This window comes from Saccopteryx bilineata, chromosome 7, assembly GCF_036850765.1.
Source record: "Saccopteryx bilineata isolate mSacBil1 chromosome 7, mSacBil1_pri_phased_curated, whole genome shotgun sequence".
Lineage (NCBI taxonomy): Eukaryota > Metazoa > Chordata > Mammalia > Chiroptera > Emballonuridae > Saccopteryx > Saccopteryx bilineata.
Genome location: NC_089496.1, coordinates 50,810,462 through 50,837,956, shown reverse-complemented (window position 1 = coordinate 50,837,956; position 27,495 = coordinate 50,810,462). Strand labels below are relative to the sequence as shown.

Here is a 27,495-nt window from a genome sequence, read left to right as displayed (position 1 = left end):
TTTAAAAATATTCCAGTTGTTAGCATGTTGTAGTTAACTCCCACCCAGAACATGTGTACATGTGACAAGAAGTCCCCAGGTAAGTGGCATAGGCTCTATGTAAACTCCTTTGCACTGACGAGGCTCTGTAAAGGATCGATTTATAGACTGCGGCAGGGAGCCACTGTATTAGGAAGAGAGCCTCAGATTCTGGCTCCGAGCTGTCACTGGGGATGACACCTGGTGGCCCGTGAGTGAGCCCGCAGACAAGTGGGGTCCCCGGTGCCCTGCCTGGCTCTGCGCCCGCAGAGGGGGCGTGCGGCTCTGGTTCTCCTGTCGTACACGGTCCCAGCTTGCTCAGGGCCCCGTCGGCAGTGTGGGGACCTCGGCCTGATACTGCCCAGGAACTTGTTAGTGCTGCACTGACCTAGTTTATCATCATCATCAAATATTTGAAGAAGAAAATAATGAAGTTTTTAAAGTTATCTTCAGACTCAGCAATCCTGTGTGAGTGAGGGATCACCACTTCCCAGCTTGCTCATTAGACACCCAGCACTCCGCTGTGTGTGCTTGGCCCTTTGAGGCGTCCCTTCTTTCATGCTCGCTGACCCCCCCGCAAGTGAGGTTTCTTCCAAAAATGAAATTAGTTCCAGTTCCAGTTTTATTTACTTAAAATCATGTTTGTTTGATAGCCAGTTTATGGAAACAAGAAGATCCTACATTTGCCTTTTCTTAATGTTGCCTTACACACGTACAGTCGCACTCTGGATGGTCAGGAGGCACGAGGACGTACATGAGCGTTCGCACTACTCAGAGGGCTGACCCACTTCCAGATCTACCTCAGGTACTGAGGAGAGGTTGCCGGTCTGTGGGGCGGACTCCGCTGGGTCACGCTGACTGTGCGAGCTCTCGTGACGCGTCAGGTTCAGCGTGGCTCCACCAGTGGCCGAGCGTCTGTAGGTAGGCCAGTCACACCGCGTGGCCCCGCTTCCTGTAGTGGGGGCCCTCTTTTAGCATCTTTCTACAATACAGTTCTTTGGGTTTGTGGCCAGCAGATTTTGTTATTATTAACGACATGGAATCTGACCAGTCTTTTAAAGCCATTCTGTAAAGCTTATTTTAAGATTAAAATCATTTTAATATTGCTATTTATTTCCCTTTGCTAGAAGAAACCTTTTCTCCTGCATCTCTGTTTTTTAATGGGCAATTGCTTTTTATTTAAATATGCTGAGATTGTGCTAAACTTTAATTTTGAACGCCAGCTATTGTTTTTGTTCTTATTTTGGCAATCATTTTGTGGGGTTTTTTTTTTGTGTGGAAATTGCAGTTGATTGAACGGGAATCTCACTTATTTAAAGTTTATAATTATTAAAAAGCTGTTTGTTTTTTTCCCTTCTTAGTGCTGAAAGAAATGGCTGAGATTTTTTCCACTCGTCCTTTTAACTTGGAGTCCACCCCCAACCCCTGCCCCTGGGAGAGATCCCCCCCGTTTAGTCAAGACGAACATTGTCTCCTTTCTCTGGGGGTGGTCGGGAAGCACCAGCAGCCGAACATTCTCTCCTTCCTCTGGGGGTGGTCGGGAAGCACCAGCAGCCGAACATTCTCTCCTTTCTCTGGGGGTGGTCGGGAAGCACCGGCAGCCCGAACATTGTCTCCTTCCTCTGGGGGTGGTCGGGAAGCACCGGCAGCCCCACAGGCTGAGAACGACTCCCCTGGGCCTGTGGTTCTGCGTGCTGCATCTTAACCCATTCCGACTTGGGAGGCACAGCTTACACTTGGGGTGCATAAGACTTCTAAACAGCTCAAGCTCCTGGCTGGCTTGTCCTTTAAATGCCACCGTTTGGGACATTGCTCTCAACAAATGCCAGATGTCCCATTCAGACCACTTTAATCCAATAAAGGAGACTGATCAGAACAAGGCCTCCATAAAACATGCTTAACTTCCTGTGCGGAACTTGGTGGGTTCTAACGTGATGTCCTTCCGGCCCCAGCCCGAGTTGTTACAACTGGAGCAGAGGGGATCATTGGTGGGGAGCTTTCCTGTGAGAGTAGTAAGGCTTTGGGGTATAGGGTAGAGACCCTGGTTAGTGGCCGCGCATAGGGGGTTTGGACATAGCGGGCCTGAAGCTGCTGATCTCAGAAGGAACTGCTGCAGGATGGCCTGGTATCTGGGATTGACTGGTAAACAGTTTTCTCTGCCGAAACTAAACGTTCCCACATAAGAGCGGCTTGCTTTGCCTGAACTGCGCAAGCAGGATGTCTTGTGTTGAACACCTTTCCTGTCGGAGGCTGGCATTTTAGAATGTGCTGGGCGTGGGGGTGCTCTGGAAGAAGGCGTGCGTGCGTAAAGCGTTGTCTACACCGAGGAAGACCCTGCATGCGGAATCTGGGACCGCTTTCCTCAGTGTAGACAGCTTTTTTCCAGCTCAGCTGCTGGGCAGCCGACTGCGCCCGTGGGACCCCGCAGAAGGAGGCGGGTGGACACTGCGGTTCCCTCCAGACTTTACTGGACGTGAGAACTGGGAGTGGTGGGTTTAAGTTGATCTCGTAAAGCCATCTACATTGATTTTAGAGAAAGAAAAACTACTGTCCAAAGAGAACATCCCTTTGGGCCACATTTACTGTCAGTTTGAGATTCCTGGTCTGCTAAAGGCCTGGCTTCCCAAAGGGTCGCTGAGTTGCACAATCCCAGTGGGTGTCGTTGACAGACTGCACCTGGGTCCTTCATTGACACAATAGGGTTCATATTTACCATGAATACCGTAACATGGGGTTCTCCTTGGCCATCATACTACTTCTCTAACACTTTTTAGTGGTATATTTGTATGGAAAGTCAAGTAAATTAAGCACGTGCTGAGTTAGTAGTAGGAAGTTAGCATTGAGGTAGCTGGGAAGCCTGACCAGAAAGCACGCTTGTTTCCCACATGCTTGTGTTTATCACGGAATTGTTGACACTATATTTTTTCAGGGCCCTTGCTGCGCTGTTAGTTCATTAAAATTGTTTTGAAATTTAGGGACAGAGTCACATAACCATCAGCATGTGACAGGTTACAACCAGCACTGATAGAGCACTTAGTATTTGCCCTTTACTCTGTGCGGAGAACTTACACCTGACCGTAGTCCCTCACACAAGGTGTGGTACTCGTAATGCAGCCATTGAGAAAATGATCCAGAGGAGTGAGGCGAGTCCTCGGGGTCTGTCCCCACACCGCTTCCTTACACATGCGTGTGGCAGCACACTGCTCTCACTTTCCGTGACGGAACTATAAATACGCTGCTCACAAAAGGGATATTTCAGAATGAATATGTAGCGATAAAATATCTTCTAAATTTTTTATTGCCCACAGTAATGAAAGGAAACATTTGTATGGGTTAGCTCAAATGGAAGGACCGTTCCCTGCCCCTCCTTGGGAAGCTGTGGGCGCCCCAGTGCCCAGCTCCCCTGCGGTGACGAGGCCCCATCAGCCAGCAGGCCTGCACTGGCGTCGGTACCATAGTGAGCGCCGGAACAGAAGTAAAAGCAGGAAGAGAAAAGCCAACAGCAGCATGAGAAGGGGGCTGTAGAAGGAAGTGGTGTCTAAAATCAGACATCTCAGTGGAAACAGACTACTGAATTGATTTATAAAGGAGAAGGCTTTTTGAACCTTTGACTTGGTTCCAGGCATCTGGCACTGTAACCTGTGGGGGAAAGAAGCAGTTAGGAGAGAGGAGAGAGGAGGGTTGAGTGTTGAGGACTGTCAGTGTGGGCGAAGACGGATGTCACAGACCCTCGGGTACTAGAAGTGTGCGGGCACGGTGCAGAATAAAGTGATGTCTCAAGAACACAATAAAATATTTATATAAAATATAAAATGTGATCATTTTATGGAGCATAAATGCTCTAATAACAGTAACACTTCAAAGGTCACATATTCTTGATTTCTTTTTTTTTTTTTTTGTATTTTTCTGAAGCTGGAAACGGGGAGGCAGTCAGACAGACTCCCGCATGCGCCCGACCGGGATCTACCCGGCACGCCCACCAGGGGCGACGCTCTGCCCACCAGGGGGCAATGCTCTGCCCCTCCGGGGTGTCGCTCTGCCGCGACCAGAGCCACTCTAGCGCTTGGGGCAGAGGCCAAGGAGCCATCCCCAGCGCCCGGGCCATCTTTGCTCCAATGGAGCCTTGGCTGCGGGAGAAGAAGAGAGAGACAGAGAGGAAGGGGGGGGTGGAGAAGCAAATGGGCACTTCTCCTATGTGCCCTGGCCGGGAATCGAACCCGGGTCCCCCGCACGCCAGGCTGAGGCTCTACCGCTGAGCCAACTGGCCAGGGCCCTTGATTTCTTATAGAAAGATATGTCCATACACAAAACCGTGTAGCTGTGGTGGGAGTTGAGAAAGAAAATTGCAAGAAACAGCTCATTTTTTAAAAAGGTGTTTGACGGCTTAGAAAAGCCATTTCCATCATAACCATGTTATTTAAGAGTTAGGATATTACTTGATATATATATATATATATCTTCTACATCCATATAACTGACATGAAACTGTTCTGCTTGTATAATTATAGTGTCCTAAAATTTCTTTATTACCTAAAGTTAACAGAAGTTAATGGCTCCACACTACCCGGGTAGCTCTGCCGAGTGACTGAAATCTCGGGTGTTGCAGACAGACAGAATGGAAGGACTGTGATTCGGACGGCAGCCCCTCTCCCGCACGGATGCAGTGTGGCAGCGTCCTGTGGCGGGGGGTTGCATTTTGATTTATGGAGCTCAGGTATCCAAAGCACGTGCCTCCATGGACCAGCTTCATTGTTAGAAAATAAATTCCGGGCCCTGGCCGGTTGGCTCAGTGGTAGAGCGTTGGCCTGGCATGTAGAAGTCCCAGGTTTGATTCCCGGCCAGGGCACACAGGAGAAGCGCCCATTTGCTTCTCCACCCCTGCCCCTCTCCTTCCTCTCTGTGTCTCTCTTCCCCTCCCGCAGCCGAGGCTCCATTGGAGCAAAGATGGCCTGGGCACTGGGGATGGCTCCTTGGCCTCTGCCCCAGGCGCTAGAGTGGCTCTGGTTGCAGTAGAGCGACGCCCCGGAGGGGCAGAGCATCGCCCCCTGGTGGGCGTGCCAGGTGGATCCTGGTCGGGTGCATGTGGGAGTCTGTCTGACTGTCTCTCCCAGTTTCTAGCTTCAGAAAAATAAAAAAATAAAAATTAAAAAAAAAAAAAAATAAATTCCGGTTTTGTTTACCAAGTTAGCAAACCATACGGTGAGGTTATGTGGAGAGTCCGATGCCCGTGAGGGTCTGAGCAGGGGTCATACGTGGTTGCAGAGAGCTGGCCAGGCACCGGCAGACCGGAAACCAGACTGCGGCTAATCTGAGCGACCGCGGGCACCTGGTGCCGGCCCCTCTTCCTGATTGTCAAGAGAAGACTGGACACCGGGGTTTCACACGCACACCTGACGTCTGTAAGTGTTGGCGGCTAACTCCGTCCACAAACAGAAGCGGTCCAGACAGCGAGAGCCTGTCGGTGGCCGCCCGCACCCCACGCGGCGTCCCTCACCACTGACTCACCAGGTGTGTCAGGCGTAAGCTGCACCTGGCGAGGCCACTGATCAGCATCACATTATGGCTTTGAAATATGGTCCTTGGGAAACAATGTTTTGCTTTTAAAGTTTACAGCCTAAGTGAACTAGGCAATCTACTATTGTATTAAAACACATGCATAATACATAAGATTATGTATTCCAAAGCAAGATACATGTTCATTTTTTGTTTTGATAGAAACAATTTAATTGGAAACCATATGCCTTCACTGATAGCAGGATGTCTTAACGTAAAATTTCTTTACGGCTAAGTTTTGATTAATGGTATTTTATCTTGGTAGACGTCACATTGTGTGAACAAGCAGGACAGGGCAAAGCAAGGCTCCTTTAAATTACACCTCGCCCTCCCTGGGGGACACAATGTTCTGTTTAGCAAATCAAAACTTGCACAGATACCCTAAAGCCCTGGTCAGCAAACCACAGCTCACGAGCCACATGCGGCTCTTTGGCCCCTTGAGTGTGGCTCTTCCACAAAATACCACGTGCAGGCGCTACCTCAATCAGAAATGTACCTACCTATATAGTTTAAGTTTAAAAAATTTGGCTCTCAAAAGAAATTTCAATCATTGTACAGTTGATATTTGGCTCTGCTGACTAATGAGTTTGCAGACCACTGCCCTAAAGGGATAAGATTTTTCAAAAGATTGTTTTTAGTTTAGTATGTTCCAAAGTCATGTTGTGTATTAGACTGGAGAAGTGGGTTCGTTTCTTAGCCTAGCTAGCAAGGGAGATTTTCTTACAGCCCGATAGAAGCACCCCATCAGATTGTCCTTGGAGGAAGGGCTGACCTTGATGACTCAGTGAAAGGACACTTTTGTTGATTTGCCTTTGAAAACCTGCCTGGGTGCATTCTCAGGTTCCTCTCTGACCAGGGTCTCTCCTACAAAACAGCTCGAGTATCCTTCTGTCCTCAGAGTTGGCGAGACGGAATCTGCATCCCTGAGCTGTTCCCAATCCCTCACCTCTCCCTTCCCCACCCGCCAGTGTGCCTGCCATCCACCAGCCCCGATGTGTAGCCCAGTATTCCAAACACACCTGGCCGTGGGGCCCTTTTTAAAATGATAGCTTGTCAACACTTCTCCATAAGAAACCATTTGGGAACACTGGCCTGGAGAACAGGACTGAAGGCCAGTGGTCGGCAAACGGCAGCCCGCGAGCCACATGTGGCTCTTTGGCCCCTTGAGTGCGGCTCTCTGGCCAGCTGCGGAGTACCCTAATTAAGTTAATAATAACAGTGTACCTACCTATGTAATTTAAGTTTAAAAGATTTGGCTCTCAAAAGAAATTTCAATCATTGTACAGTTGATATTTGGCTCTGCTGACTAATGAGTGTGCCGACCACTGCCCCAGGCTGTTCAGTGTTGGGGGTGGGGGGTCTAGATGGTAGAATTTACTCTAAAGGTGGGGTTGGGATTAGATGGAGGTCAAACCAATTATCTTAAGTTCTAAAATCAAAACCCAGCATTTAATTGTTTTAAAACTTAAATGCTGTACCCAGTTATACAGGAGATAGATTACAAAATACATTTCTGTCTTCCCCTCCCTACTCTCTCTTTTTCTCTCTGTCTCTGTGCCTCATTTTGTCCTCACAACGAGCCTGTGAGGTAAGTAGGACAGAGATTTTTGTCTCCATTTTGCCAGTGATGAAACTAACCCCGAGAAAGGTACAGTGACACACCCAAGACCTCACAGTTGGTGAAGGGGGCACGCCCGCGGGAAACCAGGCCTGTGCCTCCCAGGCTTTCTGCTGCCCTGGGTGTCCTGGTGCACATCCCGTTTCACCGAGTGGGGACCTGGGTGTCCTGGTGCACATCCCGTTTCACCGAGTGAGGACCTAGGTGTCCTGGCGCACATCTCGTTTCACCGAGTGGGGACCTGGGTGTCCTGGTGCATATGCCGTTTCACCGAGTGAGGACCTAGGTGTCCTGGCGCACATCCCGTTTCACCGAGTGAGGACCTAGGTGTCCTGGCGCACATCCCGTTTCACCGAGTGGGGACCTGGGTGTCCTGGTGCACATCCCGTTTCACCGAGTGAGGACCTAGGTGTCCTGGTGCACATCCCGGTTCACCGAGTGGGGACCTGGGTGTCCTGGTGCACATCCCGGTTCACCGAGTGGGGACCTAGGTGTCCTGGTGCACATCCCGGTTCACCGAGTGGGGCCCTGGGTGTCCTGGCGCACATCCCGTTTCACCGAGTGAGGACCTAGGTGTCCTGGTGCACATCCCGTTTCACCGAGTGGGGACCTGGGTGTCCTGGTGCACATCCCGTTTCACCGAGTGAGGACCTAGGTGTCCTGGTGCACATCCCGTTTCACCGAGTGAGGACCTAGGTGTCCTGGTGCACATCCCGTTTCACCGAGTGAGGACCTGGGTGTCCTGGTGCACATCCCGTTTCACCGAGTGAGGACCTAGGTGTCCTGGTGCACATCCCGGTTCACCGAGTGAGGACCTAGGTGTCCTGGCGCACATCCCGTTTCACCGAGTGAGGACCTAGGTGTCCTGGTGCACATCCCGTTTCACCGAGTGGGGACCTGGGTGTCCTGGTGCACATCCCGTTTCACCGAGTGAGGACCTAGGTGTCCTGGTGCACATCCCGGTTCACCGAGTGAGGACGGCAGCTGAGGGGGAGATAGTGTTTTAGCACGGACGGTTGAAGTGGCTCGTGACTGATGGTCAGATGTCCAGACTGCTAAACAGTCAACAGAACCAGCAAGTACACCGAAAGCAAATCTTTCAACAGAATGTGGAGATTTCTTCAGAAAGTTTATTTTATCCAAGACAATGCTGAACATTTTATAGAGAGATTTTTCATTTTCTGAGTGAGTGGTTTAAACGTTACTTGGTGCTACTTGATGGCTATTCCTTTTTTAAAGACGGCTTTATTAGGTAAAAGCCACACGCCTTACAGGTCACCCGTCTGAATTGCGCCATCGGGGATTTCAGGGTGGCTAGAATTCTGCAGCCATCACCACTGTCAAACTCGAGGACATTTCATCACCCCCAAAAGGAAACCCCGTCCCCATTAGAAACGACTCACCATGTCCCACCAACCTCCCGGCCCTGGGCAACACCATCTCCTTCCTCTTGGTGGATTTGCCTGTCCTGGAAATTTCAGATAAATGGGATCATAGAGTGTGTGGTCCTTTGTAACAAGCTTCTTTTACTCAGCGTCACGTTTGCAAGATTCCCCCATGTCATAGCCTGTACCAGTGCTTGCTGTTGTCCAGTGGTATTCCACGTATGTGTATGTTACATTTGATTTATACGTCACCGTCGGTCGTCGGTAGAGGTTTGGGTGGTCTGCCGGTTAGGTGCTGAATACTGGAGACTGCTCACCCCCACTTCCTCTTCCTCTTCCTCTTCCAGTCCATCAATATCATGGAGCTGACTCTGCAGAAATACGGGAGCTATGAAAAGTTCGAGCAGGCCACAGGGGGCAGCCTGCTGTCTAAAACACGCATCTGGGGCCACGTCAGGAAGTACATGATGAAAGAAGGCTGCATGGGTGAGGTAGGAGCCCTGCGTGAGAGCGGGTCGCCCAAGGGTCCGCCACGGGCCCCTTAGCCCCCGCGTGCCCGTGCTTGTGGCTGCGGGTTTTGTTATCCAACCCTATTTGGCTCCTGAAATTAGTCACCCATCTTTCTAAGTACTGTAAGTCCAATTTTCTGTTGCACTGAATTGCTTTATGAAGCCTGTTAACAAAGAGAGTGCCCCAGTGGCCTCCCCTATGAGAAGCCAGTCCCTGGTATTCGGGCTTGAAATACGCTCTGGCCCAGTGTGCCCAGGCCTCTTCCCTGCGCCTCCCCGTGCACCGGGGGCCTGCCTGTGAGCACAGAGGGGCGGCTCTGCCCTGTCTGCCCAGGCCTCTTCCCTGCGCCTCCCCGTGCACCGGGGGCCTGCCTGTGAGCACAGAGGGGCGGCTCTGCCCTGTCTGCCCAGGCCTCTTCCCTGCGCCTCCCCGTGCACCGGGGGCCTGCCTGTGAGCACAGAGGGGCGGCTCTGCCCTGTCTGCCCAGGCCTCTGCCGTGCGCCTCCCGGTGCACCGGGGGCCTGCCTGTGAGCACAGAGGGGCGGCTCGGTGCTGTCTTCCCAGGCCTCTGCCGTGCGCCTCCCCGTGCACCGGGGGCCTGCCTGTGAGCACAGAGGGGCGGCTCGGTCCTGTCTGTCCAGGCCTCTGCCCTGTGCCTCCCTGTGCACCGGGGGCCTGCCTGTGAGCACAGGGGCGGCTCAGTCCGGTCTGCTCAGCACAGCCTCGCGCGCGGCTTCCAGTCCAGCGGAGGCCCCGGCGGGCCTGGAGGCTCACAGCTGGAAGGGTCATAGCTGCTGACCCTGCAGCTCATCTCCTTGGTTTCTGGGAGAGTCGGGGTCGTGGAAACAAAAGGAAAAGGTGTTCGTATGGGGGACCGTTGTTTTTAACCCCTCCTTACATTCTGTTTGTATACACATGTGAGTATGTTTCCTGGTGCCGCCTAGATTGTGGTCCATCTCACCGAGGACCTGCTCTCCCGGGCGTCCATGACGGTCGTGAATGGCTGCCCCACGCTGACCATCAACGTCTCCACCGCGCGTGAGCACTGGCTGGAGGGCATGCTGAGGCACGAAATAGGTAGGGCAGCCCTCTCCACTGCCCGTCCCAGACTCCAGAGGTCAGCCTCGCAGAACTGCTCGTTCATATGGGGCTTTCTTCGGAGTATTTGGCCAAAAGTCATGGAGTAGTTAGGTTTCACTTGAACTAGAGCAACAATGATTCATGTCTCATTTCAGGCGGGATTTTTAGGGTACTGTGCAGCCTATTGAGCTTAAAAGGTCATTTAACCCCAAGGACTTCAGTTCCTGGACCTTAAACTGAAGGAACTGAATTACATGAGCTCTGAGATTCTTTTTAAACATCAAGTCTATGGTTCTTCCCTTTAAAAAAAGAAACTGTGGCCCTGGCTGGTTGGCTCAGAGGTAGAGCGTCGGCCTGCCGTGTGGGAGTCCCGGGTTCAATTCCCGGTCAGGGCACACAGGACAAGTGCCCATCTGCTTCTCCACCCCTCCCCCTCTCCTTCCTCTCTCTCTCTTCCCATCCTGCAGCCAAGGCTCCATTGGAGCAAAGTTGGCCCAGGTGCTGAGGACGGCTCCATGGCCTCTGCCTCAGACACTAGAATGGCTCCGGCCACAATAGAGCAACGCCCCAGATGGGCAGAGCATCACCCCCTGGTGGGTTGCGGGCGGGGAGGGGGGGCTATGATCCTGGTCCGGCACAAGCGGGAGTCTGACTGCCTCCCTGCTTCTAACTTCGGAAAAATACACACATAAAAAAATGAAACTGCTACAAGAGTTAGACCTCTTCCAAAGAGACGTGAGAGCCTTCGGAAGGCAGAGTGCTCCTTCGAGCAAGGCCTACGGTCAGCTCCTGCTCTCCTTCCTGCTGACTTGGGGTTCAGAGCTGCTGACGGAGTCCCTTTGGTAGAGCACTGAAGTGAGGAGGCACTTCTCGTGCTCACGTGCCCCTTCCTCCGTAGGCACACATTATTTCCGAGGCATCAACAACCTCCAGCAGCCGTGGAGCAGTTGGACGGGCCGTAGGAAACACGAGCTGAAGCCCAACAACCCCACGGAGGAGGGACTGGCCAGCATCCACAGTGTCCTGTTTAGAAAAGACCCCTTTCTGTGGAGGGCCGCCCTCCTCTACTACACGGTCCACCAGGCCAGCCACATGTCCTTCTGCGAACTCTTCAGAGACATCGGAAGGTTTGTCAAGGACCCCAACACCCGGTGGGATTACTGCGTGCGCGCCAAGAGGGGCTGGACGGACACCTCCCAGCCAGGTGCGTGTCCCTTGACTGAAGGTTTGCGGACTTTTGGGGGGTTTATTGATTTTGTCTACCTCCTCATTCGCCAAGCAGAGCATCCACTCAGCTATGAAAAAGCAAACCTTTGTTACGGACAGACTGGACATAACGATAGGTGAACACTCGCACACCCTTCCTCTGGAGTCCCCAGTTGTTGGTATTTTGCCACTTTGTTTCTCTCTCTGACTCTAAAAACAACTTTATTGACGTATTATTCACGTGGCATACAGTTCACCCGTTTAAAATGGGCAGGTCATGGTTTTAGAATACTGACCGAGGCGTGCAGCCGTCACTCACATCGAATTCCAGAAGGTTTCCGTCACCCCAGAAGAGCCTTGTGCTTCTGAGTCGTCCTTGCCCCTCCCCCTCCCCCACCCCTCTCCCTCCCCCCACCGCTCTCCCTCCCCCCACCCCTCCCCCTCCCCCACCCCTCCTCCTCCCCCACCCCTCTCCCTCCCCCCACCCCTCCCCCTCCCCCTCCCCCTCCCCCCCCCCAGCTCCTAGTGGCCCATAATCTACGTTTATAGGTTTGCCAGTTTGGGACATTTCATGCAAATGGCCTCAGATACCACGTCATTCTTGGTGACTGGCTTCTTCCACTTAGCATAATATTTTAAAGGTTCACCCATATTTAGCATGGATGAGTATTTCAGTACTCTTTATAGCTGAATAATATTTGATTACGTGGAGTTGACAATTTTATTTATCCAGTCACCAGTTAATGTTTCCATTTTTTGGCTGTGATGAATAATGCTTGTTTTTCACAATCCTCGTGCTATTAGCATAGCTAACAAAATTTAAAATTTCATAATATAGGACTCTCCATATGGTATGATTTTAGTCCGTTTAATGCAGCAAATTTTTTTTTAATCTGCACAAGTTATGTCATGGTAGGAGAAAAGGTTTCTTAATGAATGGAACACCTTTTTAAGAAGTCTTGATCTCGCAAGCTGTTTCTACTCATTGTGTCTCCGCCCAGTGTTTTCCATGTACTTGTAAAGCCCCACGTGCTCCCCAGTCCTCGTGCTTGTCTTCCTAGGGAGAAGTGTGTCAGAATCACCTGTGGTGGTTTTTCATGGGGTAAGGGTGGTAGTTTTGGGGTTTTTTTTAACTGGCCATTTCTGAAACCTTGTGTCCCCACATTGCCCGCCTCGAGACCTACTGCCCTGTAGCTCCCCCCCAGACCCCCGACCCGCCCACCCAGATGCCTTCAGTGCATCGTGGGAGTTAAGGGTACAGTCAGATGGTGGGCGTGGGTGAGGGTGGGATCATTCTTTATAGGGGCCGTATAGTTTAAGTTACCGTGTTTCCTTATAATTAGGAAAAATGCTATTTTAATTATGGGGAGAGGGGATCCTTAAAAGGACCCTCCTGGTCTCCATATTATCCTGAGCCTTCCAAAGACCATACGTTTTATGTTATGAAGATACAGTAATTAAATGAAAATAAACATGGCACATTAGAAAAAAAAATTCATACAGGACTGATTCCTAGAGCAAAGGGACTGGGTTAGCATCTAACTCCTTGATAATTTTTTCAAACCTCAAATGGTAAAGACGGCTGCGGTTCTTGCAGGGTGTTTCAGCAAAGACCAGGTGTACCTGGACGGCATCCTGCGGCTCCTCCGGCACCGGGAGACCATCGACTTCCCCCTGCTGACCGCCCTGGGCAAGGTAAGGGGCCCGCGTGCGTCCCCGCCAACCAGCTGCAGACCGCCTTGCCCTGTCCCGGGAATAAGCTTCCTTTTCTGGTAACGGGAGGGAAGCGTTGGTTCTGCCACAGAGTTCTTTGTGGACAGGAAGAGGTGAAGGGAACGGGAAATTTGGGAGTGTATTACCTGGCTTTATTTCTGTTTCTATCTACATCTCTTTGAAAGGGTTGTAAAGTACTCGTAGACACAGCGCCCACCCCTTACTACGTCAGCATCAGTCTGCCGTGCTGATGTGACCAGGGGATTGTTTTCCTTCGGGTCCACTTACTTTATTTTGTAATTAAACTTATTGGGGTAACAGTGGTTAATAACAATACAAAACAAGTCATGATATTTCTCAAATAAATAGGAAATAGAAACCCAGTACATAATTGGGCTGTTTTTCTAATTTATGAATACAGCTATTTATAGTTGAGCTATTTTCTTGATTCTTTTGTGTGATTCAATCAGGAGATTTGGTTAGGTTTAGCATCCCTGACACCTATATTAAGCTTAGTTGTATAATTTTTAGACAACCTGACTAGGTCCAAGAAATCAAATATTGACTTTTGATCTTTTTTTTAAAAAATACGGTCACAGTATGAGGGTGCAGAGAAGGACATTCTTTCTTAACACTGTCAGGACAAAGAAGCCGCTGGTTCTTGTTAGTTTGCAGGCATTAGAGTAATTTGAAGAGCGGTCCACATGGTTCAGGTTTCACTTACTGCCCAGGGAAGAGATTGCTCTTCAGAATGTCACCATCTGACACTGTCGGCATCTGACGCTGACCCAGCTCCCTGCCCTCAGGTCTCCTACGAAGATGTGGACCGTCTGAAGGGACTGGCGGTCACCGAGAACACGAGGGTCCCCCACTTCCTGCAGGACCAGGCCCGCTACATGGAGCACTTGGAGAGGATCATGGAGGTGAACGAGCTGACGGACAGGGAGCTGAGCGACCTCATCTGTTAGCACCCCTGGCACCTGGCGGGCTGCGCCTCGCGCACGGGCGCTCTGCCTTCGGCGCCTCAGCACCAGCGGCTTGAACGGAGGAAGGATGACTGTTTCATGCGTTTTCTGGAGACTGATCGGCAGTCTTCAGCTGAATTTTTAGGTCTAACTACAAACCTTAAACTGTGTCCAAAACTGTTTCTATATAGGCTACAAGGGAAAGTTTCCTATTTTCGTCTGACTCTCAACTGAGTCAGATAAAAATTCTGCTGATTTTTTTAAAATTGATTTTTTAGAGAGAGTGGAAGGGAGAAAGAGAGACATCAAGTTGTTGCTCCACATATGCACTCGTTGGTAGATTTTTGTATGTGCCCTGACCAGGGATTGAACCCACAACTGTTCTATCGGGATGATGCTAACAACAGAGCTACCCAGCCAGGGCGCTGATGAGCGGTTCTGAAGATTCTTGGTCAGATTGAGCAATAAACTCTGCCTGAATAATCTGGTCTCAGAGGTTCTGTCTGAGCCTCGAGAACAGCCTCAGGTAGAGATTGAGGCCCAGTGCTGAGCACGGTGATTACTCTCCTCTGAAAACTTAGATCTGTTATGCTCCCCAAAACCAGCAATGTCTAAGATTTCTCATTTCTGTTGTATGTTAAGTCATGTGGGGGGAGGGGCAATTTGAACGATTTTCATTAGTTCTTTATTTTACACATTATTTTTACCTTACCAGTTTATAGGAACTAAATTAGAGAATTACCTCCTTTTGTTCAGTTATTTCGTAACTAAAGTCTGTTTTTATTTGCTGAAACATATTGTACTCCTTCAAAATTTTAACCAAATTTTAGGGTTTTCCCACTCTGTTCCCTTATATAAATACTAAGTACAGGTTCGGAAAAGGTTCATCTGCATAAATTAAAATAGTTGGGGAAGCCACTCATCTTTTCATTAAATGAGGCGACAAACGGGACCCCTACACTGTTCTCCTTCCGTGGAAGCTAGGTGTGGAGTGGGTGGCTCTACAGTGAGCTGCCTGTGCCCTGACAGATGGGCTTTCGGGGCATTGCCGTTTGATGAACCGGCCTGGTGATAATTGGCTCAGTGTAGTTTATCAAAATCCTTGACTTCATCAACCCAATAATGACATGCAATAGTTTAAATTTCAAAAATGAGAGTTCTGATTTGCTATGTTTCTCCTCCTGAATGCTTACCCACCTGGCTTTATCAATTTTGATACATACTTGCATATATATACTTGAGATCAAATGGTTCTTTCAACAATTTATTTTAATGATCAGAAAGAATACTGCTGTAGACAGACACCCCATTCAAAATGGCTACTGTAACAAATAGAATTGAAGAATAAAGATGTACCCCCCCACCAAAAAAAAAAGACACAAAATTGCTACTGTAATTTCTACCCAGAGCTACCTGAAAGTTCATCTGGACCTCAGTCAGGCTTAAATATGGTGCTAAGGATAGATGTAATCTTTAAAGCCAGGCTCGCACATGTGCCAGGAAATGGTTCTGGGAGATCTTTGCAAGCGTGTTCTGACTTTTCTCATCTTCGTATCTTGGGGGGCTTGCCTTAAGGGAGAAGGCTGCGGCACACAGGAAACGCCCTGGCAGTGCATGGCGAGAGCCCCGCGCCCGCCTGGGGTCCAGACCGGTGTCACGCCGTCTGCCGTGGACTGGCACGGACCAGACGCGGGAAAACCCCCCTGACCCTCAAGCATTATTTTCTTGTATCGGACTCACTCCATTTCAGCTCTGTGTAGTGTTTTCTGACTTCCTCTTCAAACTTTTCAAAGATGATTGTGAAAACTGTGTCTTATTAACTGTAGTTGAGACACAGAAATGGCAATATTTATGTGTTGTGAGTTAAGTTTAAATGCTTGTAAATTCAGCGTTTGTGGGCAGTAACCCTGCTAATCTTGCGTCGTGGTTCAATCGAAGGCAACCCGCAGCCCCCGTACTTTCCCGTTGGTAGGATTGTCTGCGGTGATGCCAGTCCCGAGTTTTAGAGTGGACAGGTATTCTCTCTCTTTATCTGAACTGGGAAAGGAAAAACCTTTTGCCTTACTGCTTCAGTGTAAAAACAAAAAACGTGAGCACTATCCAGGCCAAAAAAAAACAAAACTTTAAATCACATTGATTGTCTTAGACATTTTAAAAGTTAGCGATGAACCAAAAATTGTTTCAGATTAGCAGAAAGGCTAAGCTTTCAGGTTGGGATTGAAAATTTAAGATTTCTTCTCTTTCCTGAAATAGCATTATAATGTCAGTTTTATTCCCTAAATAAAAGTTTTAATAAATAGAAAATTATAGCAGTAATTAGGGAAATAATTGAAGATCACATTAATTTCAATTATAAATTACTTGCTCTAGACTGTTGATGATCAGGATTTCATCAGTTTTGTCTACTGAAATTCTGACTAATACAAATAGTTGTGTCAAATACAAATTCTGATGAACTGGTTTTCACAAAAGACAGGATTCAAAGTGAAATTGTTTGCAAACAAAATTCCACAGTCTTCATTTCTCTATATTTTCATCTTTGTAAAACTTTAAAATTTGTATGGTCAGTTTTGTAAACCTTTGGGTATTTTGTGTCTAGATATAGTAGAAATAAATAGCACTGAGATTCTTAAATGAAGTATGTGAATATATGTGCATGCAAACTTCTGTTCTTTGAAAATGTAATTATATTTTTATTGTGCTCTTTCTGAGTCTCTGTGTGATAATTATTGAAAGAACTGTCGATCGTGTAGAGAAAGATTACATTTGCCACACTCCACCTTTCCCTACATGATTCAGCTGGTACTCTTGTGGGTGGAGAGAGAAGGAAAAGACACAAATAAATAGAAAGGTAGCCCATGTTCATGGATCAGAAGCATTATTATGTTAAAATGTCCATACTATGCAAAGTCATCTACAAATTCAATGCAATCCCTATCAAAAATTTTCAGTGGCATGTTTTAAAGAAATAGAAAAAAAAATCTAAAATTCATATAAGAAACACAGAAAAGTTCAAATAGCCAAAGAAACTGAGAGCAAATATACTAGAGGCATCATAGTGCCTGATTTCAAACTATACTGCAAAGCTATAGTACTAAAAACTGTATGGTACTGGCATCAAGACACAGACCAGTGGAACAGAATGGAGAGCCCAGAATACTCAATGGGGCAAGGATAGGTTCTTCAATAAATGGCAGTGGGAAAAGTGGATATTCACATGCAGAGAAATAAAACTAGACACCTAACTTACACCACAAAATGTAGCAGGTTAAAGACTTAAACATAAGATGTGAAACCATAAAACTCCTAGAGGAAAACATAGGGGTAAATTTTCTTGACATTCATCTTGAAAACAATTTTTGTATAGAACACCAAAAGCACAAGCACCCTAAACAATAAGTGTAACTACATCGAACTAAAAAGATTCTGCACAGCAAAAGAAAAAAAAAAAGACAACCTATAAAAATGGGAGAAAATATTTGCAATCAAATATCTGATAAAAAGTTAATATCCAAAATATGTAAGGAACTCCTAAAACTCAATAGCACAAAAAACGATCTGATTTTAAAATGAGCAGAAGAACTGAATAGATGTTTTCCCAAAGAAGACATATAAACTGCCAACATGTACATAAAAAGATGCTCAACAACACTGGTCACATCAGTGGAAGTTAAAACCACGAGACATGGCTGAGAATGGCTGTGATAAAAAAGATGAGAGATACGTGTTGGTGAGGATGTGGAGGAAAGGTAACCCTTGTGCACTGTTGGTGGGAATGTCAATAGGTATAGTAAGTATGGGGGGAAATATGGAACAACCCCCCCCAAAAAATTTAAAAATAGAACTAGCATATAATCCCACAATTCCACTTCTAGGCGTATATTCAAAGGAAACGAAAATGGCATCAAATAGATAACTTCATTCCCATGGCCATAGCAGCCTTACTCATAACAGCCAAGACATGGAAACAACGTAGGTCTCCATCCACAGATGAATAGATAAAAGGAGATGTTCAAATCTCCAGTTCTTAAAGATCTAACGTACAGCATGGTGAGTATAGCCAACAATGCTGTATTATAAACTAGAAAATTACTAAGAGAGTGTATCTCAAATACTCCCCCCACAATAAAGAAATAGTAATTGTGATGTGATGAGGTATTAGCTACTATTATGGTGGTAATTATTTTATAATACATAAGTATCAAATCATCACAGTGCACACCTTAAGCTTAAACAATGTTATATGTGAGTTATAGCCTAGTAAACCTGGGGAAGAACAATACAACCAACTTCACTAATTGTGTGTATGTGTATGTGTGTTCTTCCAGAGACATTTCATGCATATACAATCAAATATAAAAGTACACTGCTTTATTTTTAGCACAAATGGCAGATTACCACACACTATTCTGTATTTTGATTTTTATATTTAATGTATCTTTGAGATTATTCTCAGATATGAGCTCTTTAAAGTTATGGGAATTCTTTAAAAAAAAACAAACAGGTGGAATTTCAGTGTGTGATCATTTCAAGAGATTGTGAAGCTCTAGAGATTGTATTTTTCTTCCCAAGTGGGGATGAGATAAATCTGAAAAAAATCCCAACACCATATATGTATCAAAGTTCTTAAGAGCAGCAAATATGTAGTGACCTAAAGTGTAAATACCTCAAATTTAGATAAACCAGGCATTTGGTTTTCTTGCCTTTTTAAAATAACTCATTATATATACTTCCTTAGTTTATGACTGTATTATCGCCAAGAGAACTAAGGAGCTCAAATCTCACAGGTAAACTGACCTTCCTGGGTTCAGAAGACAGTGAGTGACTCCTTTGTGCGTCAGAAGGTCTCCTCTGGAAGGCGGATTATCTGAGCACCAGCAAGCATTGAGGGAACTTCTGAATGCAAGTCCACGACTGTCCACTAGGGGACCCACGAGCTTGTCTCTTTCTCTCCTGGCTCAGCTCCCTCTCAGTAGTTTAGGCCGGAGGCTCTATTATATACATACCTTGCTGGTTGACCTCAGAGCTAAACGCAAACCTACACTCTGATTTTCAGCAAGCATACCTCTTCCAGGAAAGATCTGTCCATCACCTTAACGAGCTCAAGAGAGGGCGTTCCTGAAGTCTCCTGCGTGCCTGGTCCAGAATCTGCTGTCCCTTTGGTGCATCTTAAATCTCTGTCTGACCCGTTTGTCGCAGAAGTCCTTGCGACCGGTTGAGCTGTACAGCGATATGCAATACTCTGGGTGCCGATACACAGAGTATATTACATGCCTTTCCCCCCAAACCTGGCCCTTTTCCTGAGGTCTTAACCTAACAAAGGTGAAGCGCTTGGACACCTCGGTTACCTGTGTGTGTGCTGGCGACGCAGCGCAAGAAGCCACGGCGCGCCCACAGCCAGCGGGCTCTGCCGCCCCTGCCAGGTGCTCTAAGGCCCGACCTCTGTTGTGTCTCAGGACCTCCTGACGTTGATCAACATCACCCTCTACAGACAAGTCGGCGCAACAGTGGTCACCCCAGACAGATGTGGCTCCAGCTCCCAGGAAGCTTTATATGGTCTAGCCATGCATGCACCCCAGGGTCCGCCCCAGCTGGGCAGGGCAGTCAGCCCTGGAACCCACGTCCTTCTGCCACACAGCCCCACCCCTAGAGCCCACCTCTGCCCGGCTCCATGCCCCGCCCCGTGCCCCGCCCCCGTCCCAGGCGGGTAGCCCCGCCCCCACCAGCTCTGTGACCGCAGCAGCAGAGGGAGCACGCAGCAATAGTAACGTTACAACCCCACCACCAGCTCTGTGACCGCAGCAGCTGAGGCAGCATGCAGCAATAATGTTACAACCCCACCACCTGCACTTTTCTTGCCAGGCCCCCTATGTGCTGCTGTGCGGCCTCTTCCTCCAGCTGCCAGGGCTCCCCAGAGCCGACGGAACAGCCTCCCTTTTCCTTGGTCTGTTGCCTTTTAAGATGTGGCCTTTGGCTCTAATTAGTCTCTCTCTTGTAACACATTATAAGCTTTGGCCACTAGACTCAACACTTCCCTCCCTCCACGCCCTTGCCCTCATGCCCACCCCCACCCCATGGAGAATGCCATCTCCCCTCAGTCACTGAGTCTCCTAGTCCTGCCTGTTCAAGTCCCAGCTCGAGAGGCATCTCCCCCGCGAAGACGCCTCAGATTTTCCCCCCAGACGAAACCATCCTGCTCCTTCCTCGGATTCACACAGCACTTACTCTCTCGGCTGCACAAGTCTGTCTCTGTCGGCTCTCTGCTGTGAGCCTGCACCCTTCAGGACACTTGCAACAAGGAGTCAGAGCTGAGCTGGAATCCGCCTTCCTCACTTACCGGTGGCAAAGCCCAGGCAGCTTATTTAACTGTCAAATGGGGCGATGGCACTGGCGCTGAATCCTTGAAGAAGGTCCTAAGGTTAGCTAGTGTCCTCCGTCAGCAGGCGTGTGGCTCCTTCTGGGTCCCTTCCTTCCTCCCTCCGCTCGCACGAGGGTTCAGCCCTCGCACAGGGTTCCTGAAGACCTCCCGGGCTAGGCGTGCACACCTGTGGGAGGGGCGGGGCTCTTCCTGGGACAGACATCCCAGAGGCCTCGCACCTGGGGAAGGTACCGGCCGTCAGGCAGGCCGTAGAACGCGGATGATGGCCTCAGCCGGGCAGGGCAGCTCACGCTGTCCCTCTGTCCTCACTCTGGACTTCCTTCCAGTTGTCCAGACCTGCCCCTGCCAAGGACCTTCCCGGGAGGCAGGGCTGCCGGCCTCTGCCAGGTGGGGCCCGGCAGGGAGACCCCCTCTGCCCCTCCCCCCATGAAGATGAGGCAGGGCTCCCGTGCAGTCCGCATGCACCAGCTCTCAGGGCTCCGCCCTGCGGAAGCCCCTCCGCCCCCAGGGGCTCGGCTGTATGGTGGGGGGTGGGGACACCCAAGGGGACGTTCAGGCAGCAGGCACTCGGCACAGAGCCAGCCCGTCACCTGGAGCACCGCCTCTGGGCTCACCAGCCTGGGGGCTCGGGGTCCGATTTTATCCAGGGGGCCTGTGGTTTTCCTGCAGTGGAAGAGTCGGGAAGGAATCGCTCTGCCTGAGCGCTGTGTGAGGCTTCGCAGAGGCGGGGGCGGTGGGGGAGGCGGGTCTCCGAGGGTCTGGTATCAGATCCCTGCCCGCCACCCACCGCTTCAGAGGAGACCCTGCCGCCCCTCCTTCCAGTGTCACCAGGCGGACGGTGGGGAACCGCACATCTGGGCCCTTGCAGCTGCTGGACCAGCACAGACCAGGACCATGTCAGAGTGACCCCACAAGGCAGGGTCCTCTCGGCCCTCTGTCCCGCCCACCCCCGGGGCCTAGCCAGGTGGATGCACTCTGTGTGATGAGTGAATAAAAATAACCCTTTATTCTCTTCTCTCTGGTACTTCTCATTTACCCTCCATATATCATTTATTAGTGCCCCCTGAAGTTTCTGTCTTCACAGGTAAGAAAACGGGGACCCGGTCAGACAAGCCGGACGTGCAGGGCCAGCCGCTGGGACACAGCCGAGCTGGGACTCAGCAGTCAGGTCCGCTGGCTCCAGTGATGACCGGGCAATGAATGAGCCCACTCCCGGGGTCCCCACATGGGACGTGCCCCCACACAGCCCGTGGTGTGGACTGCATGTCCAGCAGATGCCTCTAGCCAGCAGCCAGCCAGCCACCGTGGCCAAAGTGCGTTGTGGGCATCAGAGCCCGGCTTCCACCCAGCTGTGCTTGCGCCCCCGGCTAACGGCCCTCGCCCCCTCCCTCGTCTGTGCCTCAGTTTCCTCATCTGTAGAAAGAACAAGGAACAGTACCAGCTCTCCTGGATTCGTCTGAGCATTCCAGCCGTTAAAAGCGTCAAGGGTGCAGACAGCAGGAGCCCATCCGCATGGGTGAGGAGGATTTGAGAGCTTCGAGGGCGGGAGCCGTTCACTCCCTCCCTCTGAAAATCTGCCACCCCCGCGCTGGCGGAGGCTCCTCCCAGGCTGGCTGGCAACGGGCTCTGGCCCCCCAGGTGACCGGGTCCCCACTCAGTCAAGTGAGATCACAGCTGCAGGAAGGACTCCAACCATCAGACCCAGAGAAACACCAGGAAAACGACGCCTCTGTGGGGGAGGGCGCTCGCTCTGCTCCCCTGGGGCTCAGTGGCTTCAGGCACCCGGGCTCTGGCAGTCTCTCCTGCCCGCCACCCCTGCCAGGTCTGCCAACAGAAAGGCTGGGGAGAGCTGAGGGAGGAGGGACCCTGCTCCCCGGCTCCGGCTCGGGTGGGACGGATGGGACGGGAGCTCTCCGACTGCAAGATCTCCTGGGGGCCAGCCGGCAGGACTGGAAGGTTTCCCTGGAGCAGGGGGGAGGGGCTGCAGGTTCCCGGGTGACAGGGAAACCGAGGCAGATGCCAGGGCACCCACCCAGAACGGGGGTAGCGGCAGGGGTGGGAGACCAGAGCTTCCCTGGCAACCAACCCCCCTACTCTCCTTTCCTCCCCTTCCAGAAGCCCAGCTCAGCACCAGGGATCCCCTGGTGTCCCCACAAAGTGGCCTCACTGTTGGGCCCCTTCTCAGACAACCCTGGAAGGCAGGCGAAGGAAGAGAGGAGGAGAAGAATGAGACAAGGCGAGAGGGGAGAGAAGAACCGGCCAGAACCAGAGGGAGGAACCAGCCACCTTTGTGAGCAGAACTGGGGTGGGGTGGGAGGGAACTCTGGTGGTGGTGGTGGGGGGCAGTTAAAAACAATTCAAGGGGTGGGGTCAGATTCTGATGGGACATCATTCAGCAAGGACAAGAAATGGGCTGTCGGGCCAGCCTAGGGCACAGAGGAGCCTTAGATGCAGGCGGCCAGGGAAGAAGCCAATCTGAACACTGCGTGACTGTAGGTCCCGCCTCGAGGACACTTCGATGACCCACCAGCAAAGGCAGCGCTGTGTCTGCGGTGAAGGTCAGGGGTTGCCACGGGGTGGGGACAGGAAGGACGGAGAGGCGGAGCGCGGAAGATCTGTAGAGCAGAGGAACTACTGTGCGTCACTGCAGTGTGGCTATGTCACTGTACCTTGGTCAAAACCCCCGGGATGAGTAGAGTGAACCCTCATGTGAACAGTGACCTCAGTTAACAACAAGGCACCAATGTTGTTTCATCGGTGGTGACAGAAGTCCCATACCAAGGCCAGATGTTAACAACAGGGGAACCCCACAGGGCCCAGGGGCATGGGGTACGGGAGCTCGGTGCTTTCTGCTCAAGCTTTCTACAAATCTACAGCTGCTCCTAAAAATACAGTCTATTCTTAAAGGATAACAACTAAAAAAAACAAACAAAGCAAAACACCCAGAAGCAAAAACCAAGAGCTCCAGGCTGGACGCACAGCGGCCTCAGTGGCAGACATCCCGAGTGACTGCCGGACAAGCCGAGACCACCCTACTCGTGAGGTGTGGGGCTCCAGGTCAGCTCCCCGCTCTGCTCCCCCCAAATGACCTATCAGAGTTGCTTAGCTGGGTTTCCCTCCCCCTCACCTCACTTTAAGAAGCCCTTTCTTTCTGCCATTTGGATGCAAAGCCCCCATCAGCTGGCTAAGAGGATTCGGAGAGTCTGGCTGGGGAGTGGAGGGGGAGGTCTTCACTTCAGATGAGACACCAGAAAGGTCAGTGGGGAAGCCACCTTTTCTACACACCATGACTTCCTGTTCTTCCTCGGCTGCTCATGGTCAAGGCTCAGCCGTCCCAGGGTCCAAACCTCCTAGGGGCCCAGTCTGAGCCCAGGTGAGAGGCACCCCTTTGGAGTGGGCACGGCTGATGCCCAGGCACCCCCCCACCCCCAGTCCCCAGGAAGACGGCTTCCATCCTTGCTCACAACCAGTGATGCTCCTTGGAGCCAGGGAGCCCAGAGGATGGCCTTCGGAGGAAAATGGGCCCGTCACCATGGTGACAGGGTTTCTGGGGTCAACGCGCAGTGCTCAGTGTGAAAGGGGGAATAAACCCTTGGCTTCCTGGAAAGCTGGAACAGCCCAGGTAACCCAGACTCCTGGCTCGTGGTCACCATCAGGGATGCTGTTTTTACAGCGTTCCTGTCGCAAGCAGGGAGGAGAGGTGTGGGCGTGGGCTGTGGGCTGAGGTGGGTCCTGTCTGTTTACTTCCTGGTCGTGTGAGCTTGAGGAGGTTTGGCTTGGCTCTCTCAGCCTCAAGTTTCTTTGGCTATAAATTGGCATTTTAATCCTGGGCTCGGGGACACCTGAGGGAGAACCCAGCGCGGCTCAGAGAAGGGTGCCTGGTAGCAGGTGACACGTGCCTGTATCCCCTCCCCCAGGGAAGGACCCTTCCTTGACACTCCCAGGCTCGGTGTCCTGTGGACCCAGAACCAACAAGATATTCCTGAGACTCAACAGAGGGACGCTCTGGGCTGGGCTGCGATTGAAAGTTGGAGTTGGTGGGGAGGGAGGGAGGAGGTGAGGTCATTCCAATAGAATCCTGGTCCAGCACAGGGAACCGACACTAAGGGGGTGCAGATGCAGGGCCGGTGGGAGGGAGGAGATGAGGGAAAGAGTTAGAGTCTGCGGGGGCTGGGGGGGGGGGAGGGCTCTGCAAGGCTGGGGATGAAACAGACCTCCTAGCCGGGAGGCTCGGCGTTTAGGGCCCCCTGCGCCCCGCCCCACGGAGGCGTCCTAAGTGGGCACGTGACACCTGCAGCAGGCGTCCCCACCCCGGACTCTCACTGCAGCCGGGCAACTTCCTCTCTTGTTTATTTTTCAAAACAACAAAGCACCCCTCCCCACCTATTTGGGAAGAATGCTCAACCACAGTTAAAAGCTTTATGTAATCTGCAGCCAGAACATCACAGACGGGCGGTCGGAGACAAGAGCTCCTGGCAGCGTCACTGGGACAGGCCTCACAGCACCAGGCACCTAGCAGGCTCCCTTCCAGCCGCCACGGCTGTTCCCTGCACTGCGCCAGGTGGGTCGGCCGGCACGGGGCCGCGTCTGCAGAGGCTGGCCAGCCGGAGACCAGGAGACAGTCCGGTTCTCCACGGGGCTTCTGGTTTGGCCATGGGCACCTCCCCGCCACGAGAGGTCCCCAAACGTCAGGGACTAGGTGAAAAGCCTGGGACTGTGCATCTCCGCCCCGGGAAGGGCGGGCTCCCCTGCACCCCTGCGCTGAAAGGTGGCAAACGCGGCCGGCGGCGGCGTCATCGCTCGTGCTTGACGCTGGCTTCACTGGGCTCCAGGGTGACCCCGCCGCCGTTCCGGGGAACTTCCCGCTTGTTCCCGTCCTTCTCCGTGTAAAGCTCGGCCAGCACAGGGCAGTGCTCGGACGCCACGCCGCCCCAGGACCAGTTATCTGGAATCCACGGGTTCGTGAGGCCTTCCCTCACCACAGTGCAGTGACCTGCGTGACAGGGAAGAGATGCAGAAGTCAGGGAGGGGGGCGGGGCCACGGGCTGGCGGGCGGAGACCATCGCTGCACGTGGGGTGTGTGTGTGTGTGTGTGTGTGTGTGTGTGGCCTGGGTCCCCAACAACACCCCTCAGCTCGCTGGGGTGCCCTGTGCACGACACGTCTTGGCCACTTCGATTCTCTGGACAGGTGACATTGACCGTTTAGGCACTGAAACCACCGCGTCCAGGCCTCCTGCCCATCCACACACCCGATGGCTGAGGATTGACCTCCTCCTCACCACGCACCACTTCTAATCTGACCAGCAAGGGTATCTGACAAGGGACAAATGTCTCACAAAGATGTCCAAGGCAAAGGTCCTTTCTCACAATGACAGTACGGCTTGTGGGAAGAGGGTGGTGTAATAAGTTCCATAAAAAGGGGGGGAAAGGGGCAAGTTACAGAGGCTTTTAAGAAAGATATTTTAAAAATGCAGATTTAGAAATGCACGATGCGGGAAAACCATGGGACCGTACAAAAGCCAGTACGGAGCGGTCAGAAAGCAGTGCTGCGGCCTCGGCGGGCAGCCACATGGCGGTCAGCGTGCAAGGACCGAGCCAGGCTCTGGTCTGAGCTGTGCCCCGCCCTGACAAAAGCCTCCAATGGTGGGAACCCCTCCCTGGACCCCGGTTTCTACACGGAACAGCACGGGGACACCTGACATGACTGATGGCTTCCTTCAGGCTGCGCTCTCGGGCTCTCGGCTGTCTCCGTGAGCACAGTGCCTATGCCCCCCGACCCTGGGCAGCTGGGCAGGCTGGCTGGCCTCTGTCGGGCCAGCAGGCCACCTGTGCAGATGCCATCTCGCCGAGTTCCATGGCTGTCGCTCCCCCTGAGCCCCCTCATCCTTCAGATCCTCCCTGACACAGCGAATGGGTATCCAGGGCTGGGATGTCTGGTCCTGAGGACCTCAGCCCGGCTGCACGGTAGAACCTCACAGCGGCCCCGGAACTGGTACTGCTCACATTCGTAAACGTCTCCCTGAAGTATAACACGCAGCCGCTGGTGTCCACTGAAGCTGTCGCGAGACTAAGGACACTTCTCTCTCTCCTCTGTCTCTTTCCCTTCCTGTCGCACTCTCTCAGCAGAAGCCCCTACTGCGGCTTCCGTAATTCTCATTCATTGTTTTCTGACCAGGAACAATAGTCTCAGCAGGTTTCTGGTTTGGTGGGGGTGGGGGTGGGGGTGGTGGGGGTGGGAGTGGATGGGAGGAGATGCTTTTCAGTGCTGAGATTATCCACACCCCCTGGTCCTCGTGGGGTCTTAATGCACTTCTCCCATCCTCTCATGATACTACTGCGTGTCCCGTCAGCTCACCCCCAACTGCTGCTCCTCAGGGCACAACAGGGCGCCTGAAGGTGACATTGCCCGAGACATGCTTGATGAATGACTCAACGTCCTTAAAATTAGGATGAGTTCCCGTTTCATCTCTGAATAGGGTCTCTGCCAGCCCATCCGCAGGTCCGCCTGGGACACACTCAGGGTACCCTTGCTGTGCACCAGGGAATGCCTTCTAATTACAGTGGGGCCTTGACACACGAGCACTTGAAATCACCAGCAACTTGAGAGACGAGCAGTCACTCGCGGGACGTTTTTGCTCTAAGTCACGAGCGGATATTTGAATCAGGAGCTTCCGCCACTGTCCACTAGATGGCCTGCCCAACGTTCTGACAGGGAGGAAGAAACCAACTTCCATGGAAAGGTTTTTGTTGAAACAGCCTCTAAGTCAGGGGTCCCCAAACTTTTTACACAGGGGGCCAGTTCACTGTCCCTCAGACCGTTGGAGGGCCGGACTATAAAAAAACTCTGAACAAATCCCTATGCACACTGCATGTATCTTATTTTAAAGTAAAAAAAAACAAAACGGGAACAAATACAATATTTAAAATATAGAACAAGTAAATTTAAATGAACAAACTGACCAGTATTTCAATGGGAACTATGCTCCTCTCACTGAACACCAATGAAAGAGGTGCCCCTTCCGGAAGTGCGGCGGGGGCCGGATAAATGGCTTCAGGGGGCCGCATGC

General features: G+C 51.3%; 2 protein-coding genes across 5 annotated transcripts in view; one reads left to right on the top strand and one right to left on the bottom strand.

The window, feature by feature from the left end:
• The window catches only part of MATCAP2 (microtubule associated tyrosine carboxypeptidase 2), a 28,665-nt gene extending 11,911 nt beyond the window's left edge, over window positions 1–16,754 (top strand). For 3 of the 4 annotated variants that reach the window (XM_066239727.1, XM_066239725.1, XM_066239724.1), the window contains 5 exons: window positions 8,922–9,065; window positions 10,029–10,161; window positions 11,063–11,368; window positions 12,968–13,065; window positions 13,890–16,754. In XM_066239727.1, the coding sequence (XP_066095824.1) occupies window positions 8,922–9,065; window positions 10,029–10,161; window positions 11,063–11,368; window positions 12,968–13,065; window positions 13,890–14,051 (843 nt within the window). In that variant the 3' untranslated portion in view covers window positions 14,052–16,754. Of the gene's footprint in view, window positions 1–25; window positions 80–8,921; window positions 9,066–10,028; window positions 10,162–11,062; window positions 11,369–12,967; window positions 13,066–13,889 lie in introns of those variants that run through there. The other variant, XM_066239728.1, reaches the window with a different exon arrangement.
• An 8,078-nt stretch (window positions 16,755–24,832) lies between these two features.
• EEPD1 (endonuclease/exonuclease/phosphatase family domain containing 1) overlaps window positions 24,833–27,495 on the bottom strand; it is a 94,702-nt gene continuing 92,039 nt past the window's right edge. Inside the window, exon 8 of the mRNA XM_066239583.1 lies at window positions 24,833–25,420. Within this exon, the coding sequence (XP_066095680.1) occupies window positions 25,221–25,420 (200 nt within the window). The 3' untranslated portion in view covers window positions 24,833–25,220. The remainder of the gene's footprint in view (window positions 25,421–27,495) is intronic.